This window comes from Macrobrachium rosenbergii, chromosome 56, assembly GCF_040412425.1.
Source record: "Macrobrachium rosenbergii isolate ZJJX-2024 chromosome 56, ASM4041242v1, whole genome shotgun sequence".
Classification (NCBI taxonomy): Eukaryota; Metazoa; Arthropoda; class Malacostraca; order Decapoda; family Palaemonidae; genus Macrobrachium; species Macrobrachium rosenbergii.
Genome location: NC_089796.1, coordinates 44,890,522 through 44,913,320, shown reverse-complemented (window position 1 = coordinate 44,913,320; position 22,799 = coordinate 44,890,522). Strand labels below are relative to the sequence as shown.

The 22,799-nt window shown below is 38.8% G+C and overlaps 1 protein-coding gene across 8 annotated transcripts in view; it reads left to right on the top strand.

The window, feature by feature from the left end:
- LOC136836301 (E3 ubiquitin-protein ligase TRIM33-like) overlaps positions 1-22,799 on the top strand; it is a 313,581-nt gene that overhangs the window by 27,195 nt on the left and 263,587 nt on the right. For all 8 annotated transcript variants that reach the window (XM_067100414.1, XM_067100413.1, XM_067100412.1 and 5 more), the window contains exon 2: positions 17,026-17,237. In XM_067100414.1, coding sequence (XP_066956515.1) covers positions 17,026-17,237 — 212 coding nt within the window. The remainder of the gene's footprint in view (positions 1-17,025; positions 17,238-22,799) is intronic.

The following is a 22,799-nucleotide window of genomic DNA, read 5'->3' as shown; positions in this document are numbered from 1 at the left end:
AGTCCAAATAAGAATTCGATCCCGCACAGATGTCCACGTGTCCACACGGCTGTCAAGAGTCAGCAGGGTCAGCAGCTAGTTTCCAAAGTTGTCTGTGAGTCTGCGTTATGATCTGGAAGTTCGCTCAGTTGCTTGCTTGTTTGCAGGGTCGTCAGTGAGCCTGCATGGCCCACTGCCCCTTTTTCTCTTCGAATAGAGAACGAAGTTCAAGATGGAGACAAACCAGAGAGTCCTGTCGTCCATTTTCCAGGGCGATTGAATGGAGACCTTGCATGTGCAGGATACTTCCTTCCATATCCATGTCCGGACTTTGTAGAGTATCTCAGATCCATCTTATGAGACAGGATCTTCTAGTTCAGAGGTCTAGGCTTCAGCCTTTACAGCACAAGTCTTCTCTCGAGTCCTTGCTCCTCTTCCATTTGACTTCATTTTTTGGTCGTGAACATAAGTTTCATATATGTAACTTACCAAGTAATTACATAACTACTTTCCATTCGCACGGCAGTTAAAAATTTTAAGTTCTTGGCGGGAATTCGTTTGTTTATAGTGTAGGTAACTACCCCGCCCTCTATTGGAGAACAATAGGTATAACATAACAGCGATCGTCACCACTTTTCTGCTGGCCATACCGTCAACATTGAATGGTTTGGTGGGTGAATTTGAGGTTTTTTCTTTGCTTTTCCTGAGGCTTTTGTGAATGACCCATTATTTTGGTAGCTTTTCAGCTTAGCGTAGGGGTTTTTGTACAGTGTATTTATGATGTCTGATTCCAGATCATCAGGTATTAGGTACAGTATTGTAGGGAAGGTTGCAAGACCCGAATGACCAAAGTAACCTACGATAGCCATCAACTCCTATTCCTGGCTCCCTTGCTTCCGATCCTGGTACCGTAGCCAGCCTCGAGAGTAAGTTCCATCGTGTGGCTGTCCATCCCGCTGACGCTCCCAGATGAAGTCACTGTCACACTCCCCTGAACCTGAGAGCAGACATACCGGAGGTCCAAAGGAGATTTGACCAAGGGCAGTTACCCCCTCATCCGACTCAGTGCCTCGAAATTCCGAGAGTTTTTTGGAAAGGCATCACAGTGAGTGCCCACCAGTTATTGTCTAACTCAGATAGTGACTCTTGTGCTAATAAGAGGCATTTTTGGCACTTCCCAGTTGAATCTCATCCCTTGAAGAGACATCATAATAGAGATGCCTCTCCCTTTTCTCCGAAGCATGCTAGAGACCATTCCGCTAGTCCGCAACCGGGTTGCAGCACGTGGTGCAGCCCCGTTCACCCTTCTTCCGAGCATTCACATGCTGAACATCATCACTCGGCTCATAAGTGCTCTTCTAAAAAATGCTCTTCTTCTGGGGGCCCACTTGGGTGTCCAGAGTGTTCACCAGAACGCCTCCCAGTCGTTGAGCGCCCATCTTAGACTCCAGAGCCCCCGCCGTGCTCCCCCAAGCGCCTGCCTCGAGCCAGCTCTGCTCCCACAAAGTGCTCGGTTGGCGCCAACTGTCCACCCGACTTCCACTGAACACACATCCATGTCATTTTCTCCCACTCAAGTGCCTGAAGATCCTTCTTTCTCGCATATCAAGAAGCAGTTGAAAGATATTTTGGGCCTTCTGTATAAGGCTCCCCCTTCACTTAAGCCTTCTCAAGAACTTACTTTGTCTCCTGTTTCTTCAGAGGAGGAAATAGTGGTACCAGACCCTTCTCCTATGACTTATGCTTCCCTGATGAGACATTTTTTGGCAACCTTCCCCTCTCACTTCCAACCAGCTGCTCCAGTGTCGCCTGTTTCCACATTCCTTATTAGAAACCAAGCAGATTCTAGTTTGTGCCTACTTTAGATGGTTCTCTATTCATCTGCGAGAAAGGCGCTTAGAGAGGTAGAGGATTGGTTGTCTGTTAAGAGGGCGCAAAGGAAGGCCGCTTTTGCCTTTCCTCCCGCTAGATTGACGGTCAGAGATGTCTCTCTTATTTGACCAGAGAAGCTCCATCCTTGGGAAGTGCTGCCTCTTCCCAATCAATCGCTCAAGGAAGTCGGAGACTGTTTTTTGCAGCAGCCCACAGGCTGCTAGCATCCAGTTTTGAGCAGGCCCTTCTAGCAGTCAGCTCCTGACGAAAAATAGCGTCTGCTCACGAGCTATTTTTTTCCTCTGTTTAGAGGAATTGTGGCTGGCCTGTGGATGACTATGCCATACCGCAGGGTTTTATGGCAGTTATGGACCCTTTCAAGTTTTTTATATGCTACCCTGATATTATTTTCCGCTATGTACAGTTCTGCATAGTCTTTGGTCCGTACGAAGTGCTGTCGAGTCTGTGGGATATCCACGTACCAGCACAGCTATCAAGAGTACACAGAGCTGGCAGCTGGTCCACACGGATGTCTGCAAGGCTGCACGATGTTTTGCAAGATCGCTCGGATGTCTAAAGAATGGAGACGAGCCAGAAGGCCTGTCTTCTGCGATAGGGTTTCTTAGTTTGGGGACCTGTGCTTCGACCTCTCTGCGGCACTGTAGGTCTTGACGTAAGTCCTTGCTCCCCTTCTTTACTTAGAACGACTGTCCTGACCAAAGTATTTTGATTACAACTGGGTCAGGGAAACACAGTCGGGCAGTGTCGTCCTTTTCCCATAGCCCCGGATTTAAGTTGGGCCTGCAGTGGTGGCTGTACATACTGTACATAGACTAAGAAGGGAACTCCCTTTATCCTCTAAGCACAGACCTAGTCTTCTGCTTTACACCTCGGATCTTGGTTGAGGAGCCCATGGGGGAACCGGGAAGTTTCTGGGTCGTGCTCCCCAGATGATGGAACCTTCTCATATATGGTGGAGAGCTGTAACTGTGCTTCTTGACCGTAGTTTACACCTGGACTGCGGTTGTTCTCTCTAGACAAGACCACAGTCCTAGCATTATACATAGAGAAGAAAGGCTCGCTTCCTCTCTCATTTTCTCTCTAAGCAAGAGAACCTCTACTGTGAACAGATTGGTTTTGTTTTCAGTCAAGTCATCTCAAGTTCTGGCGGATGAACTGAGAACAGGTTCTTCCCACGGGGTAGATCTTGCATCCCCTGGTCTGACAGGAACTGTGGAGTCCATGGGGCAGACCAACTGTGATCCTATTTGCCACCTCAAGGAGCCTTCGAAGTTTCTGGAAGTTCGTCAGTACAAGGTTTTTTCTGCTAGACATAAACTATTGTGGCAGCAGACATTATTCTTCTAGCACTGTCTATCGGACTAGTGGGCCATTTTCGAAGCTGAGGTTGTAGCCTCTACCCCTCTTCTTGCAAGACTTCTATGGCCCATTTTCTGAACACCCCTTCTGTTCTCTACATCTTTCGTACTCCATCAGTAAGGGGGCATCAAACTATACGTCTTTAAGCACAGGCCTAGTTTTTGACGACTTTATCTTGTCTTCAAAGCTTCCAGTCAAAGAAGGAATCCAGTCTCCTGGAACCTGAATGTATTCTGAATGACCAACGAGTCCCTTGTTTGATCCCTGCGTTCCTCTTCTCTACATCTTTACATAGCAGACACCCTTCCAAGTGGTCTCTGGCTTTGACTAGGACGCACTAGTAGATCCAAGCCATTGTTTAGAGAAGGTCTTTTCACAGCAAGATGCTTTTCCCCTCATTTACCCTGAGAATTTAGCCAATAACGAGGACCCATTCAAGCTCTAGATCCCTTCTTTCTCCCTCAGGAAATTAACGGATATCATTGACTCTGAAGAAGAGAGAACCCTCTGTCCAGCTAACAGCTTTTGGGTTTTACCTGAACTGTATCAGATTAAGATCACATCATGAAAGGGCTTATTCTTTAATGCATAAGGAGAACATTTTGCTTTCATTTTAAGTGAAAGCCAGGGACAGCAGAGCAGCCTCTTCCTCCTGAGCTTTCAGGCTCATTTATCCTTTACTTCCGTTCCACAGAGTCCTACTGGGAGTATAATCATCCTCCGCTTCTCGCTTTCTTATCAAGTGATCCCGATCTTCAAGCTCGCCTGACGCCCAGTTCGCTGAACGTCCTAAATGCTCTCCAGCTCTGTGGGAGAATAGGGAGGTATCCGTCCATTGGAAGTTTTCAGAGGACCGTCCTCTACTACATAAGGTGATGTGGCAAGACCTGTTTCATCCACTGAATAGAACATATTTCCCTCATGGACTTTTAACTTTAGACACTCAGAACTAGAAGAACAGTTTGCTTGCTTTTAAGTAAAGCTAAGGATGTATTTTAAGTAAAGCTAAGGATGTCAGAGTAGCCTCTACTGTACCTCTTTAGCTTGCATGCATTTCATGCCCTGTATGTCCATTCTGCTTTCGACATGCTGGGAATGTAATCAGTCTTCATTTCTCACTAATTTTAATGGAGGTTGAAACAGTGTAGAAATCTTCCAGTGCCTTGAGACCTTTTCTATTAACTGATATGGTATCACGGAAGGAAGCATGGGATTCTTTTCCTATTGTCTCCTCACCTTGTAATAAGGTGTAGAGTTTTTTTTTTTTTTGCAGAGCCAGGGTGTGCAATGTACCTGAAGCACCCATCACTCTCAGTGGATGGGTTGTGGTTTTATTTCAGTGTAGGTGACAATGTTGTCTGGTTGTTTTTATTTTGGTGCTTTGCCCAGGGTAAGGGCAGTCACCTATCATGCTTTGCTAGCCATCAGAACACTTCCTTTGCTGTAAAGTTCCCACTGAGAAGTAGGAGGCGACCCATGGCTATACCGCCACACCACTACGAGATGAGAATGAGCACCAACCAGTGGCAGTATCCACCTGCAGTAGCTCTCTTAACTGATAACTAACGACAAGCATTGTTTTTCAATGCTAGCAGTTTTTCTATTTCAAATTCGTTACTTATCTTAATGTTTTGGAGTAGAATATGTCCATGTATCCCACCTCCTATCAATGTGGGAGTCAGCTGTGTAATTACTTGGTAAGTCACTTATGTAAAAATGACATTTTTATAATAAAATAAAGTTTTATAAATAGTTACCAAGTAATTATGTGATCGGAGTCAGCCCTCCTCCCCGCTGATGGACATGAGCCATGAACAGATTGAGGTTATCTGCTAAAGTAGTCACTAATATTCCTGCTAGTGGGGGGAACTGGTCACCTACACAGACGTTTGAAGTGTCACCCGCTAAATTTTGAATTCAAGCTGCCTTGTAAGTGAACTAATAGCTGTGTAATTACTTGGTAAATATGTATAAAACTTTATTTTATTATAAAAATGTCATTTTTTGGGGGGATACTCGGGCCCAGGTTCCTACTGCTCTGGCCAACCATTTCACCATTTACAAATTAGAGCCTTGTATATTCACTCCTCATATTTTTCCTAGGTATACAAACCAAAGCCTTGTATATTATTTCTCATCTCAACCGCCTTGCTCAGTCTCTGCGGTTGAAGGGGAAGTTAGTACAGTTGTCAGTGAGTTTGGGATACTGCCCCATTCACCCACCATCTCCACCTGTTAACCAACCTGTTACCAAGTTTTTGGCTGGTTTCCAGCTCATGGTGAAAGATACTACTACCCGTATATAAAAGCCTCTGGTTTTATACCTAGAAAAAAAAAAAATACAAATTATAAAAATTTGTGGTTTTTATATGCCCCATGTACCTGCTTATACAGAAGCACACATTGTTTAAGGACACTATTTAGAGAAGGAAGTGAAATGGAAGTTGATAGCAACAGACAAGAGGCTTTTAGTATAACAAAAAAGGCTTCTCAGTTCAAACTCATAAGTTTTTAAGTTACCGTATTTTTGCATAGGAAACCCCTCTGCAGTAACCTGTTGAGTCAGACAAGAGAAACATCCTTAATGATCATTGCATTATGTTGGGCCTTCTTGAATTACATGAATAGTAAAATGCCACTTAAATTCCCAGACACACATCAAAATTTCTTTGTGGTAAATATGGTAAGCTTGCATAGGTTCTTAATAATGCATATATGTAGGTAATACTTGCATTGATGGAAATATTGTTGTACATTAATGAACAATGTAATAACCATTATAGGTGTAGTGACTAATTTTAGTGAACAAGACTGAGTTATGTCAATATTTTCAGTACCAAGAATGGATCTTGGACTAAACTTTATAGTAATGAACAATATAAGTAAAACAATTGTAATTTAAAAATATTTATTAATTTAATGTTCTTGTGCAATTACCCATCATGTGAAATCTTAAAACTCGAAATGTTGGTTGATAAGGACAGGTGTGCTTTCAGAGAGGCAACCTAGCCAGCGATGACCCAATCACTGAATAGGCGATGCAGAGCCTCCCTAATCCATTACTGAAATTAATAGTCCCGCCCTTGGAATTCTGAAATTTTAAAATTTTGAAAAGCACCTTTGAGACCACTTTCCAAATATAAATAAAGAAGCAAACAGCACTAAATATTATTGTTACAGACCCGAGTGAAACAGCAAAATCAATATTAAAATTAATTATGTTAAGCGAAGACACTCCGAAACTAATGTCACCTAAACAGTACATCAGTAACTGTCTTTAGCACAACCTACATCAGAACCATCAAACTTTAATCTTAATGAGGGAAGATTAATTCCAAAACCAATTGTAAATAACCTGTCACTCATAATGGACTTTTAAACATGAATAAAACTTTGGCAAATTGCCTCATAAATATAAGTTACATATTTCCAAGGGTTATTTATTTTATCAGGTTGAGAGCAAATGGAACCTTAAAAATGCTAAAGGCCTTAAGTAAATGTGGCTTAAATAACCATTGGAATACCGCATCTGTTATTCAGGGTGACATACCTCAAGCACATCCGTTCCTTTAAGTAATTGCAAAGGAGTAGAAGGAGAATCACCGTGTCGATGGTGGGTAGCGGTCTAACTAAAATTAAGTCGGGTGATTGATCCAGTCGAGAGCTGTCTGCAGGATATAGTTTTCTTAGGCGGTCATGACAAAAGACCTTTTGTCCATACGAACAAATATGTGGGCCAAGGAGGGAGAATACGTTCTCTCGATATAATAAGTCTTCAGGTACAGTGGTAGGAATGAAAGAACCGACTTCCTTGGACTGGAACTAGCTTCTGTTTTGCTTCCATCAGACCCTTCCATTGTCGAGTGCTGTCTTAACGAACTTCTGGAGAAACATATAAGTAGCAGTACGGTTGTTTACATCAAACAATCAGTTTACCGTAAGAAACCAAATATTGTCACCCGAATTGATGGGAATTTTGCCACTAAAAAAAGGTTCATCAAGGGAAACTGATTATATAATAGTTTGTTTAAAAATCCAGTACAGGCAGAAACCAAATGGTTCGTTCCGGCGTTGACGCTTTTCAAATATATTCATCAGAAATTATTTTCGCTTCGACGCATGTTCCCACGCCGATTGAAGAAATTTTGCCAAAACGGCAGAATAATCAAAAAGGTTTTTTGATTCATCGTTTTCAATGCACCCAGAGGGAAGGTTTTCTTATGATTTTTGACGATTTTAAATTTTAGTTTGTTTAAAAATCCAGTATTCAGTTTGTACAAAATAAATGCAAAAATTCAATTTGAAAATGGAAATTGAATAAAGTTCAAAAATAGAAATTACAAATAAAATTTAAGCAAAGTTCAAGCGATCATCAATTTAGTTTTTTGTTCACTTGATATAGCAGCCTTTCTACAGACCTTTTTGTTGTATTCCAGAGCATTAGTAGTACCCATATTCGAATGACCAATATCTGGCTTTTTATTACAAAGAGGCATTTCATTAACACTGAGCAAAGGAATCAGTGAACTCACTTGCCTTTTTACCAATTCTCTGGTTTTACCTTTGAGGATTATAGCCCCTGTTACCTCATTGTTAATATTAGTGACGATCTCCCGGACTACACCCATCGGATAATTTATCGGCTTTGTGTGTGCTTCCTTAATGAGTACAATGTCGCCCTTCTCTAAAGACTTGTGTGTAACAGGTTTGTATCTTCCCTTAATATTTACAGCATGACTGACAAGGGTACCTAAAAACTCATTATGATACATCTCATTAAGCTGATTTCGGACCTTCCTTAGCTTGCTGTAGTTATCCTTTATCAAACTTTCAGGCTGTGCGTCAGTCTGCCAATCAGGGTCCTCAGGAATTTCTTGGAATTTCGGTATTACACTCATTGACACAAGATCGTATCCATGAATCAAATTTTCTGGTGTGATAGGGTTTGGTAAAAAGCCATCAGTGTCTCACAGTGCTTCCTTAAAGGCAATTGGCCTTCTGTTTACCATATGAATTGTTTGAGCTACTATAAACTCAAAATCTCTAAGCTCTAACACGTTATTTCTTATGGACCTGTGTATTAATCTTTTCGTGAGCTTAACACAATTTTCCACCATGACCCGAGCTGACTACAGCCCTTGAAGAACTGCTCAAATCTCAAAGGCTTAACCTCGTTCTCATCAAAATACATTCAGTCTTGGGGTCGCGTAACAAATCAGTGATAATATTTGAACCAGAAACAAACTGAGATCCCAGATCTGTGATGCATAATTGAGGAATGACATACTCAAATATGTGCAGTTGAAAAGTTCTCAGAAATTCATTAATGGATAAATCTGTGCATAATTTCAGATTTACTGCACGACTCCACATACAAGACACACAAAGAATCCAAATTTTAACCTTTTGTCCATTACTCCTCACAAAGAAGGAACCCATGTAATCCATGTATAACTAAAAGGTATGTTAGAGGGTTTTAACCAAAACTCCCGGTATGGACTCTGATTGAATTTGATTGTTCGTTCTTTGAACCTCCTACACCAGATGCAATGCTTCAATAATTTTTTGACAACAGAAAAGTAATGAGGAATCCAAAACTGCTTCCTAAGTTCTGCCAACAAGGAATAACAACCAGCATGAGAAAATCTCTTTTGTAAATCAAGAATGATTAATTGAGTCAGTCTGCTGTGTTTCGGCAACAAAATGGGAAAATACAAAAGACTTTCGTCTTTCCAACGGCCACACTTACTCTTTACCCTTAACATGCCTTGTTGGTCTGGGTAAACGTTCAGCTGAGTAATGATATTAGGGATTTCCGTAACTCTTGTCTTTATCATTAAAATAGTTAAAAATCTCTGGGAAGTGAATATATTGGTCCCTCAAAATGATCTGCTTGCTAGCTTCAGTGAAGTAATCCTGTTCTACAATTTTTAAGTAACCGTACTTACTAGAATTCTTAGCTTTTAACCGAGACTTAAGGTTATTAACAAATAAAAGCACTTTCTTGTACGTTGAAATAAGACAATATAAATTAGAAAATCGGTCAAGAGATAATATATGTTCAAGGGTACTTGTTTGACCACTCTTAACATTGGCTTCAAAGTTATGTATTACTTCAACATCCTTATCTGACCTTGTCAAGGGATTAGGAATTACAGTTGTTAATAAATCATCCCTACTAAGCATGGAACTTGAACCATCATTCAGAAATTTTGGTCCAATTAACCCTTAAACGCTGACTGGACGTATCATACGTCGACTAAAATTGTCCGTCGGGTGCCGAGCGGACGTATGGTACGTCGACTACAAAAAGTTTTTTTAAATATTCACGGAAAAATAGTAGGCCTAGTTTGTGAAAGATTTTAAATCACATGCCTTGAAGGATGCTGGGAGTTCATGGATCACGCTGTTGTTTTGTTTACAAGTGTTACCGAGCCGCGCATGCACGAATTTCTTTCTTCTCGCACTACAGAGCATCAGTGACGCATCTCAGAAATTCTTTCGTCACTTTGTTGTAATTTTTGCACCGTTTTATATTAGCCATTACATAAAGTTTTATATATGAAAATGTGCACAATTTCAGGTAGAATACAACAAAAAACAACCTATGGTAATAGCTTTTATAAGGTTTGAAAAATTTTCATATAAATCACGATAAGTGCCAAAATTTCAACCTTCGATCAACTTTGACTCGACCGAAATGGTCGAAAAACGCAATTGTAAGCTAAAACTCTTACATTCTAGTAATATTCAATCATTTACCTTCATTTTGCAACAAATTGGAAGTCTCTAGCACAATATTTCGATTTATGGTGAATTTTTGAAAAAACTTTTTCCTTACGTCCACTCGGTAACTCGGCCGAAAATCTCAGAAATTCTTTCGTCACTTTGTTGTAATTTTTGCACCGTTTTATATTAGCTGTTACATAAAGATTTATATATGAAAAAGTGTGCAATTTCATGTAAAATACAACAAAAAACAACCCATGGTTGTAGCTTTTATCAGTTTTGAAATATTTTCATATAAATCATGATGTGCCAAAATTTCAACCTTCGGTCAACTTTGACTCAACCGAAATGGTCAAAAAACACAATTGTAAGCTAAAACTCTTACATTCTAGTAATATTCAATCATTTACCTTCATTTTGCAACAAATTGGAAGTCTCTAGCACAATATTTCGATTTATGGTGAATTTTTGAAAAAACTTTTTCCTTACATCCGCGTGCGGTAACTTGGCCGAAAATCTCAGAAATTCTTTCGACACTTTATCGTAATGTTTGCACCATTTTATATTAGCTGTTACATAAAGTTTTATATATGAAAATGTGCCCAATTTCATGTAAAATACAACAAAAAACAACCCATGGTTGTAGCTTTTATCAGTTTTGAAATATTTTCATATAAATCATGATAAGTGCCAAAATTTCAACCTTCAGTCAACTTTGACTCGACCAAAATGGTCGAAAAACGCAATTATAAGCTAAAACTCTACATTCTAGTAACATTCAATCATTTACCTTCATTTTGCAACAAATTGGAAGTCTCTAGCACAATATTTCGATTTATGGTGAATTTTTGAAAAAACTTTTTCCTTACGTCCGCGTGCGGTAACTCTGCTGAAAATCTCAGAATTTTTTTAGTACCTTATCGTAATTTTTGCACCGTTTTATATTAGGCCTTACATAAAATGTTATACATGAAAATGTGCGCAATATCATGTAGAATACAACAAAAAATAACTCATGGTTGTAGCTTTTATCAGTTTTGAAACATTTTCATATAAATCACGATAAATAGAAAAATTCGACCTTTGGTCAACTTTAACTCGACCGAAATGGTCAAAACTGCAATTGTAAGCTAAAACACTTACAGTCTAGTAATATTCAATCATTACCTTCATTTTGCAAAACGGGAGGTCTCTAGCACAATATTTCGATTTATGGTGAATTTTAGAAAAAACTTGTTTTTACGTCCCAAGTTACTAATTCATGCATCATTTTGTGATAATATTTTCTCTGTGTTGCTTTGATCGTTTTACAATTTGTTATATACCAAAATCATTGTAATTTAGTGTACATTACAACGGGAAAAAAAATAACTCATTAGCTTTAATTGTTTTGCTCACAGCGCGATTTGTATACAATTATATATGAAATTTTTTGTTCGCGCTGTCATATATTCCAATATTTATATATGATAATGATATTTTTTTTCATTTCTGATGGTTGCATACTAAACTTCAAGCAATGATAAAAAAAAGGAGCCAAAAATGAACTCTTTAATCTTAAAAACTAAGCGTGCTGTGATTTTTTAAAAAAACCTTTTTTTCTGCTTCGGCGCTAACTCCCAAACGCCACCGGCATACGACAGACACTTTTGTAAATAGAGGCTCGGCGTTTACGGGTTAAATAATTTGTTTTCATCAACCTTTTATAAGACAAACATCTCGTGGTGCAGCCCACTGGATTATTGGTACCCGAAACAGACTTGTAAGTTATAGGAAGCTGTTCACAAAGCTTATTAATCCGAGATATTCTGTTCATCACAAACACAGACCTCTTTTGCATCTTATCCAGTTTGTTGTGACATGCATTGAGCCATGATAATGAAACAAAACTGTCAGAGTAAAGATGCATGTCCACTACCTTGATGGGTTTAATGCAAGAGTCGCCACATAATTCTTGATATAATTCTGCTAAGACCTCTGTGCTGAAACTTACAGCTAAAAACTCCAGAGAAAGTACACTTTTCATTTCAAGCTGTTTATTTACTATTCTATTCTTTGCAAGCAAAAAACTAACTAAATTGGTTTCAATATCCTGAATATAAACAACTGTCCCATAAATTTGTTTACTACTATCTGTGAATGCAATAAGTCTAAAGGAACCGTTTCTTTTGCCTACAAATCTCTTCACCTCTATTACAGGAGCCGCATTGATTTGCTTAGTTATATTTCGCCATTCCCGAATAAGTTCTGGAGACAGTTTGTCATCCCAACCTAACTTTTTATTGCACTGTAGGTCATGTAAAAATAGCCGACTCCTGTTTAACAAGGGACCATTAAAATTACAGACATCGTATTGTGAAGCAATCGACCTCAATATTTGCCTCTTCATACTTGCAGATGCATCAAGTTCCATTCTCTTAGTGGACAACGTGTCACTAACTCTATCCCAACGCAATCCTAACAGTTTGACCTGACTATGGGTTTTTTCATCTAAATTTGCGTCAATATACCTCTGCAAACCCTCATCATTAGGTACATACTGCTGCAGTTCAAATTGGTAAGGTTGGAAGATACCTTCCAAACACTCATAGGCCCACTTGAGACTTTCGGAATCATTCATAGTGACTGCCCCATTATCCATGTGAAGCAACTGATAAATTAATTTTTTCAAATCCTGGATTGGTTCTGAATCTTCCTCTGAGTCCATTACTAAAATGTTGTACAACCCAAGTAATAAAATAGCGGGTGAACAACACAACCCAAATGGAAGCCTCTTATTCTTGAATGCAACAACAGAAAAGTCTTTTTACTAACATTTCTGAACCAAAGGAAGAGGAGTTTACTTTGATCCGACAGACTCAAGGCAATCTGATTAAAGGCTTTCTTTATGTCAAAGCATAAAAGTTTTTCATCAAATCTAAGATGCAATAAGGAGGAAGTGATTTTCTGGTTTAATGAAGGTCCCGAAAACATAACTTGATTATTGGATAGTGTCCTAGGCTTATCCTTATCAGTTTCACACAAGTTTGACAAAAATACTACATGGCATTTTGTGGTCTGCCGGTCAGGTTTCAACACTGGCATATGAGGAAGGAAGCTATATTCTGGATGATCCTCTAAAAACTGGTCTAACCTATCAATCGTCTCGATAATACCAATTTCTTCCTGTTGCTTGAAAACTTGATCTATCAGACCCAAATCCTCATTATTATTCTTAAATTTTCTAAGATTAGCTTTTAAAATAGCTTCTGCTAAATGGAGGTTTTTACCAAGGTGATGGTTAAAACGACCGTTCCATAGTAGAGGCATCACAAGTCTGCCATCCTCGTCTCGCCTGGTGTTATTAAGGACAAATCTAACCAACCTATTATTTAGCTCCATAGAAGTATCGTACATTTTGCTATCATAATTTGTAAATTTAAAACAACAGCTATCCATTAACTCATTAGTAGCTTGTTTTAATTCAGACTCTGATACTCTACCTATATCATTCAAGACACAAAAATTACCTTCAGCCAAAAGAATTAAATCATAATCATTACTTGCCAGTTTACCTTCATTCGTGACAAGCAAGCCACAGGAAATGCAATCATTGTTGCCGACAACATTGGTAGCACAGATATTAGTACAATAAGCACCAGCTTCAGAAACATAAGACAAGTATTCCAAGTCATTTATGAGTTTATCTACTTTGCCTAAAAGCATGACCCCCATAGAAGTTTGAGAGTATACAGAACATAAATTCCCGAAACTAACCATCGATTCCAGGATGCAATGTGCGGACCCTGTTCCTAAAACAAAATTAATATGCTTTATTTCCTCACCCCCACCGAGTAACTCCCTATCGGCCAACGAGTAACCCTGCTTCACAAATCCCTGTACAATTTCACTCAACCCAGCTAAGCTTAGTTCAGTATTTATAGAAGGTACACATACTGCCTCTACCATCCACTCGACACTACCAAATTTCATCGTAACTTCCACCAACTTTGTATCGTACCGTTTAGAGGTGTTAAAGCCATTAACAGTCAATGATATATTTTCCAAGACTAAGGTTTTGATTTTCCACTACCTCGTCAATAATGAAATTAACTTGGGAACCGCCATCTTTTAATCCACGAATCGGAAACCTATTTTGCAATTCACAAGTGAACGTGGGCAAAATCAATTCGCTACTACTTGACTTTGCAGCGCATTCATAATTAGAACAGAGCTACTTGAAATTTGGCGTTTGGATTTTTCATTACTGTTCTCAACGGAACCTCCTGAACTAGCATTTTGAGAATTGCCCTTTACCTTTTCGGGCTTCTTTAAGTCTTCCTTTGACTGTCCTTCATCAACTTTAACACAAAGGAAACCAAAGTGCCATTCGGAACAATTAAAACGTTTTTTGAAACGAAAACGGCAGTTACTGGTACAGTATTATGATTTGAGTTACCACACTGTATGCAAAAATTCAAACTACTTAATTTTTCTACTTTAGCCTGTGGAGTTCCAAATTTTGGGCACTTAGAAAGGGAATGTGAAGCTTCCTTACCATCAGTCTTGTTACAAATTGTACATCCAAAAAATTTGGTAGACTTATTGTTTTTAACATTAAGATTAACAGCAAAGTTTGAGGCGGCATCGTTTGACCCAGGACTAGTAAATCGCACGCTTCAAAGAAATGTCCATTTATTTCCTTTAAGGAAGGACGAGTCTTATTTGTAATCTGTGTAAGCTGACTTCTAAAAGTTTCATTCAATCCCGTCCAGAAAAAATATTGTAAAAATGAATCTACGTCCATATTAAGACTCATAACAGACTCTGCAAGCAGTCGCATTTTGCTTATATATTCAAAAGGGTCTTTACAGGAACACAAACTCATTTCTGTAAACTTCTTAACAACCTTAAACTTTAGTGTCATAGGGGAAGCAAATGCACTTAACAACAATGATTTAGCATCAGAATATGACACTTTATTAGCCTCCAACGAATCAAGCAGCACCAAAGCACTCCCGCTAGCCTGTTGTTTTAGCAATAACAGCTTATCATACTGGGGATACGAGAATCTACTTATAGTCTCTTCGAATTGCGCAAGAAATTGTCAAGTCTTCCCCTTCCTTACTCGTGAAACAAGGGAGAGGAGCAATAGGACTTTTCGAGAGACTTCTGGCAGTTTCAGTGGAATCTGAAGGAGAAGGTTTTGTCTCTAATAATGAAATGCATTCAACCAGTTTCGAATGATAATTATCACAAGCCTTTAAATCAGACAAAAGTTTGCTTTCATCTTCCTTTTCAGCCCATTACATAGGTTGAATCTTTGAACTAACAACCTTTAATTCATTGTCAAGATCTATAATTAACACAAGCGAAGTAGACCTTTCTATATCCGAAAATCTAGAAAATGTGTTAATTCTATTATGTCATTGTGTTGCCTGAGACCGCAAATGCTTCCTAGAGTTTAACAGTAGCTTTAACTCAGACATTACGACAAAAATTTGAAGCTATTCGCACACAATGAAATTGAAGGATACGAAATCTTAAGATAAACAGCAAGACGACCGTGACAATTAAGACCATTAAGGTCAACGAAATAACAGAACTAGCCACACGTACCGAAGATAAAAGATTAAAGCAAAATTATAATATAAGCCGTAAGACAGCCCTCTACTGAAACCAATCAACAAACATTTCGCAATAACCTTTACTCTCATCCCGCTGAGGATGCCATGGACTAAACTTTAAGGTAATGAACAATTTATAAGTAAAACCATTATAATTTAAAAATATTAATTTAATGTTCCTGTGCAATTACCAATCATGTGAAATCTTAAAACTCGAAATGTTGGTTGAAAAGGACAGGTGTGCTTTCAGAGAGGCAACCTGGCCAGCGATAACCCAATCAATGAATAGGCGATGCACAGCCTCCCTAATCCATTACTGAATAGTCCTGCCCTTGGAATTCTGAAATTTTGAAAAGCACCTTTGAGACCACTTTCCAAATGTAAATAAAGAGGCAAACAGCACTAAATATTATTGTTAAAGACCCGAGTGAAACAGCAAAATCAATATCAAAATTAAATATGTTAAGTGAAGACACTCCGAAACTAATGTCACCTAAACAATATATCAATAACTGTCTTTAGCACAACCTACATCAGAACCATCAAATTTCAATCTTAATGAGGGAAGATTAATTCCAAAACCAATTGTAAATAACTTGTCACTCAGAATGGACTTTTAAACATGAATAAAACTTTGGCAAATCGCCTCATAAATATAAATTACATATTTCCAAGGGTTATTTATTTTATTAGGTTGAGCGCATATGGAACCTTAAGAATCCTAAAGGCCTTAAGTAAATGTGGCTTAAATCACCATTGAAATACCGCATCTGTTATTCAGGGTGACATACCTCAAGCACATCCATTCCTTTAAGTAATTGCTAAGGAGTAGCGATGTGACTAAAAGTCGATTGATTGATCCAGTCGAGAGCCGTCTGCAGGTTATAGTTTTCTTAGGCAGTCATGACAAAAGACCTTGCGTCCATACAAATAAATAAGTGGGCCAAGGAGGGAGAATACACTCCCTCGATATAATAAGTCTTCAGGTACGGTGATAGGAGTGAAAGAACCGTATTCCTTGGACTGGAACTAGCTTCTTCTTTTGCTTCCATCTGACCCTTCTGTTGTCGAGTGCTGTCTTAACGAACTTCTGGAGAAACGTATAAGCAGCAGTACGGTTGTTTACATCAAACAGTCAGTTTACCGTGAGAAACCAAATATTGTCACCCGAATTGATGGGTATTTTGCCACTAAAAAAAGGTTCATCAAGGGAAACTGATTACATAATACAGTAGTTTAATGTTTAAAAATCCAATATTCACTTTGTACAAAATAAATGCAAAACTACTTTTCTTTACAGATCTATAAGTTGTTTAGAATTTGATGCAAGTGCATTAGCTTTCAAAAATATCACTATGGGATTTAGTTTTTGTTCTGTGGTTATAGTCAAATACAGTAATACTGTTGTACTGTGTTATTTTGATGTTTAGCTGATAATCATTTTTTTATTGTTTTTCAGTGGATCCACTCATCCATTGCCCTATGTGCAAGAAAGGGTTCCCACAAGAAAGTATTCTAGACAATATGTTCATATGTGAAGCTCAAAGTGGGGAAAGAGGGTCAGTTGCGGGAGCTGAAGAAAGCTTTACTTGTACGTCCTGTAGTGATGAAGCGATAGCCACTGGACTCTGCACAGACTGTTCAGAATGGCTGTGTGATCAATGCATACAGGTAAGTGTAATTGGGACAGTACAGTATATATACTATAGTGTCTAATTAAGACCAGTTTTGTTTCAGCTGTGGAATGTCTGGAGGTTATCAATAAAAAGAAAAATAATGTATACTTGAATGAATGGTGAGATCTCAGAGTACGTTTGGCATAGGAGGAACATGCCAGCCACAGGAAGGTTTTGGTCTATAGTTTTGTAAATAAAAAATTAATTGCTTCATTTAGCCTTATTGCTCATAGTGCAAGTTGTCAGGTCCTCTGCCTCTTCTTACCGACATTACTACTGCCCACAAATTAAAATGTTTTGACATTGATATAGATCACTCTTTACGATGTCAGGAGTAGAACAAATAAGATCCTCCAACTTTGAACTACCCTCTTTGAATATCTCCAAGCTGTGGGGCCTTTGGAATTCATGTGTTATCCATTGTTTTAAAAAATCCATCATGGTCTACCATTTACAGTCATATTTAGTGCTCATAGTGACCTCTACATTGCTTACTCTTATGGTAATACCTTGCCCCATGAATCATTTTTATTCGTAAGAAGTGAAAGCTTTTAAGTTTCTTCAATTGATGTGCTTAAGAGAGAGAGAGAGAGAGAGAGAGAGAGAGAGAGAGCCATCCCTCATCCCTCAGCACCACAAACCAAACAGTATAACACACCAGCTTCTTTAACTTTAACATTTGCCGCCTTAACAAGGAGCCAAAAATTCCTGGTACCTTACCAGTTTGGGTAGATGTTTTTTTCATCCAACTGATGTTTGAAGAGGAACTAGAATGAAGCTAGCAATGACTATCATTTTTAATAAACTTCCAGTCTGCACAAAATATCCTGATTTGGTCCAGTTCTGTAGGAAAAATGTCTTGGGGAAATGTTCAATCTGAAGTTGAAATCTTTTACATATACTTATTATAAACATCTTGTTAAACCTCAGATGGACTACCAAGGTTTTAAAAAATCAGAAAGATTCATTGTGTATAAACCTTGTCTGGAGCTTTATTCATCTTCTATAAACCTTGTCTGAAGCTTTCATTAAACTATAAATGCAGTTTGTAGTTGGATAAACTTATGCTCATGATTTTAATAGGGAATTTTAAGTTTTTTTCAACAGCCATAAAGATGACTTCCTCTGATTGAAATGATTATGATTTTTATATTAAATGTCAACAATGTTAGATTTCCTTGAGTTTGGATGGAGAATATGTCTTTGGTCTGTATATTTATGTGAAGGTAAATGATTTTTCAAATAAGTAACTTACCAAGTAATTACATAGCTAAGGTTTCTCCTTGAGTGGTAGCCTTTGTAAAAAATTCGTGGTAGCGATTCTGTTGTTTTTTGTGTGGGTGACAGGCTCCGTCCACTGTCAGAGCACTTGGGGAAACAACCGGCTAGTCGGTTCAGTTGTGTTTCTGCCATGGCTCGTCGTACATCAACGCCATTGGAGCAGCTTTTTTCTTTCTTTTTCAGTTGACTTTACTGGACCTCAGTGAAGTATTATCACATTATTTTGGTAGCTTTCAGAGCTTTTATCATCTCATTAATGTTTTTGGGTCAGGATCCTAGTTTTATAGAGTTATGTCAGATTCTAGCTCTTCTAGTTTTTGCTATTGCAGTAAAGGATACAAAACTAGATTGACTAAATCATGTTATGATCCACATTCGATTTGTAGTAATTGTAGGTGGCAGTAATGTAGTAAGGAGAAAACATGTGCTGAATGTTCTGATTGGGATGAGAAGCAGTGGAAAGTGCTTAGATCGCACTTGCATAGGCTACAAAAGGATAGGAAGAGGAAATTGGCTTCTAGGGCCAAGAAACAATCACTAGCCTAGAAACCACTCCTAAAACCTAGTTTAGAAGGTAGTCATGCTATTCCTTCTACTCCTATTCCAGCTTTTTCCCCTAATACTGGCCCTCCTACTATTCATCCACCTGCTCCCATGGCTGGCTCCCTTGCTTCCGACCCTAATGCCATTGCCAGTCTCGAATCTAGATTTGGTAAGAAGATAGGTCTTGTAGTTAGTACAGTGGCAGAATTGGGAGTCAGTGAAAGTGTTTATGGACAAAGTGTTCACAGAGAAAGGGATGTGTGACAGTGTACTGCTAATGGAGGAGGTGGCTACTCGTCCCGTCAGTTCTCCTAGGTGAAGGTCCCTGTCATACTTCCCTGAACCTGGGAGAAGACATACTGAAAGTCCAAGGGAGTCCAATGGGGTTTGCCCACGGGCAGCCTCCCCCTCAGTCGAGCCTGTTGGGCGATCCCAGGTCTCGAAAGACAGCCATTGGAAAGGTATCTCTTTAGATGTCCACCAGTTGTCTTCTAAATCCGATGATTCCAGTGCGGACAGGAGGCGCCACAAGCGATTCCTAGATTCATCATGTCCTCTAGTTGCCATTATGATTTGCTTCCTGTTAAGCAGTCAAAGAAGTCCAGTCTTAGCCCACAGCCTTCGTGCATTTACACTGTGGACTCTTCTGTTCCTGCCCCGATCCATCAGCATTTTCCTTCCACATGGGACAGTCCAGAGGCCTTCTCTCCCAAGTGCCCAACCGCTGAGCACCCTCACCTGGTCATTAAGCACCCAGCGAACTCTCAGGCACCCACGTTGGCATCCAAACGCCTGTTTCCTCTCAAGCACTCAGCGCCACTTTTCAAGTGCCCGGCGCCACCCAAGCCCCCAGCGCCACCCAAGTGCCCGGCGCCAGCTCCTGAGTGCCTGACGCCAGTTCCCAAGCGCCTGGCACCAACTCTTCAGTACAGTAGCCATCACCCCCCTCTGAGCTCCAAGCACCCACTCCCAGACATATTGCTTCTCTTCAGTCGCCTTTGCCTTTAGTTCAAGATGAAACTTCATTGGTTCCCGTTAACCCTTAAACGCTTGTTGGACGTTTTAAACGTCGTCCAAAATTGTCTGTCGAATGCCGAGTGGACGTTGCAAACGTCGACTGAAAATGCTTTTTTTAAATATTCGCGGAAAGATAATTCTAGGCCTAGTTTGCGGAAGATTTCAAATCCCGTGCCTCGGCGGATGCTGGGAGTTCATGGATCCAGCTGTTGTTTTGTTTCTGAGCGTCACCCAGACGCCGCATGCGCCGAATTTCCCCATCTCGCATCAGAGAGCATCAGAGCAGCACCTTGCGGGAGCGATATTTTGACGCAGAGCGTGTTTTGTTGAACTTTTGCGAGTGTTAGCGTATTCGTGCTGCAACAGAACGTTTGCAGAGATGTCACAAAGGCGTCAGGACCGTGAAAGGCGCATACTGCCTGTCGGAAGTGAGCGTGTGAGGCGAGTTTTAGACTGGGCTGCTGGAGAAGGACCCAGCATCCAAAGTGAATTTTAACATTCGGTCAACTTTGACTCGACCGAAATGATCGAAAAACGCATTTGTAAGCCATAATTATTACATTCGAGTAACAATAAATCATTTACCTTCATTTTGCAACAAACGGAAAGTCTCTAGCACAATATTTAGAATTTTGGTGAATTTTTGAAAAAAAATTTCCTCCGCTCAGCGCACTCATTACTCCGCTGAAAATCCTAGCATTTCTTGCGTCAGCTTGCCGTAATTTTTCGCCGTTTCATATTATTCGTTACATAAAGTGTTATACATCAAAATGTGCGCAATTTCATGTAGAATACAACAAAAAATATATCATTCCTTTAGCTCTTCACAGTGTTTTAATATTTACATCGAAATCACGATAACTGACAAAATTTTAACATTCGGTCAACTTTGACTCGACCGAAATGATAGAAAAACGCATTCGTAAGCCATAATTATTACATTCGAGTAACAATCAATCACTTACCTTCATTTTGCAACAAACGGAAAGTCTCTAGCACAATATTTAGATTTTTGGTGAATTTTTGAAAAAATAATTTCCTCCGCTCATAAGGCTGACTCCGCTGAAAATCATGTCATTTCTTGCGTCAGTTTGCCGTAATTTTTTCGCCGTTTCATATTATTCGTTACATAAAGTGTTATACATCAAAATGTGCGCAATTTCATGTAGAATACAACAAAAAATATATCATTCCTTTAGCTCTTCACAGTTTTTTAATATTTACATCGAAATCACGATAACTGACAAAATTTTAACATTTGGTCAACTTTGATTCGACCGAAATGATCGAAAAACGCATCCGTAAGCCATAATTATTACATTCGAGTAACAATCAATCATTTACCTTCATTTTGCAACAAACAGAAAGTCTCTAGCACATTATTTAAATTTTTGGTGAATTTTTGAAAAAAAAAATTTCCTTCGCTCCGCACGCGCATACTCCGCTGAAAATCCTGTCATTTCTTGCGTCAGCTTGCCGTAATTTTTTCGCCGTTTCATATTATTTGTTACATAAAGTGTTATACATCAAAATGTGCGCAATTTCATGTAGAATACAACTAAAAATATGTCATTCCTTTAGCTCTTCACAGTTTTTTAATATTTTCGCCGAAATCACGATAACTGACAAAATTTTAACATTTGGTCAACTTTGATTCGACCAAAATGATCGAAAAACGCATCCGTAAGCCATAATTATTACATTCGAGTAACAATCAATCATTTACCTTCATTTTGCAACAAACAGAAAGTCTCTAGCACATTATTTAGATTTTTGGTGAATTTTTGAAAAATTTTCCTTCGCTCTGCTGCAGCGCGTACTCGCTGAAAATCCTAGCATTTCTTGCGTCAGCTTGCCGTAATTTTTTCGCCGTTTCATATTATTTGTTACATAAAGTGTTATACATCAAAATGTGCGCAATTTCATGTAGAATACAACAAAAAATATGTCACTCCTTTAGCTCTTCACAGTTTTTTAATATTTTCGCCGAAATCACGATAACTGACAAAATTTTAACATTCGGTCAACTTTGACTCGACCGAAATGATCGAAAAACGCATCCATAAGCCATAATTATTACATTCGAGTAACAATCAATCATTTACCTTCATTTTGCAACAAACGGAAAGTCTCGAGCACAATATGTAGATTTTTGGTGAATTTTTGAAAAAAAAATTTTCCTTCGCTCTGCGCGCGCGGACTCTGCTGAAAATCCTGTCATTTCTTGCGTCAGTTTGCCATAATTTTTTCGCCGTTTCATATTATTCGTTACATAAAGTGTTCTACATCAAAATGTGCGCAATTTCATGTAGAATACAACAAAAAATATATCATTCCTTTAGCTCTTCATAGTTTTTTATATTTACATCGAAATAACGATAAATAGAAAAAAATCTACCTTCGGTCAACTTTAACTCAATCGAAATGGTTCAAAAATTCAATTGTAAGCTAAAAAACTTACAGCCTAGTAATATTCAATCAATTTCCTTCATTTTGGCACAATTGGAAAGTCTCTAGCACAATATTTTGATTTTTGGTGATTTTTCAAAAAACTTTTCTTTAATCCATGGCGTTTTAATTCATGCATCATTTTGTGATAATATTTTCTCTGTGTTGCTTTAATCGTTTTACAATCTGTTATATACCAAAATCATCGCAATTTAGTGTACAATACAACTAAAAAAATTAACTCGTTAGCTTCAACCGTTTTCCTTAC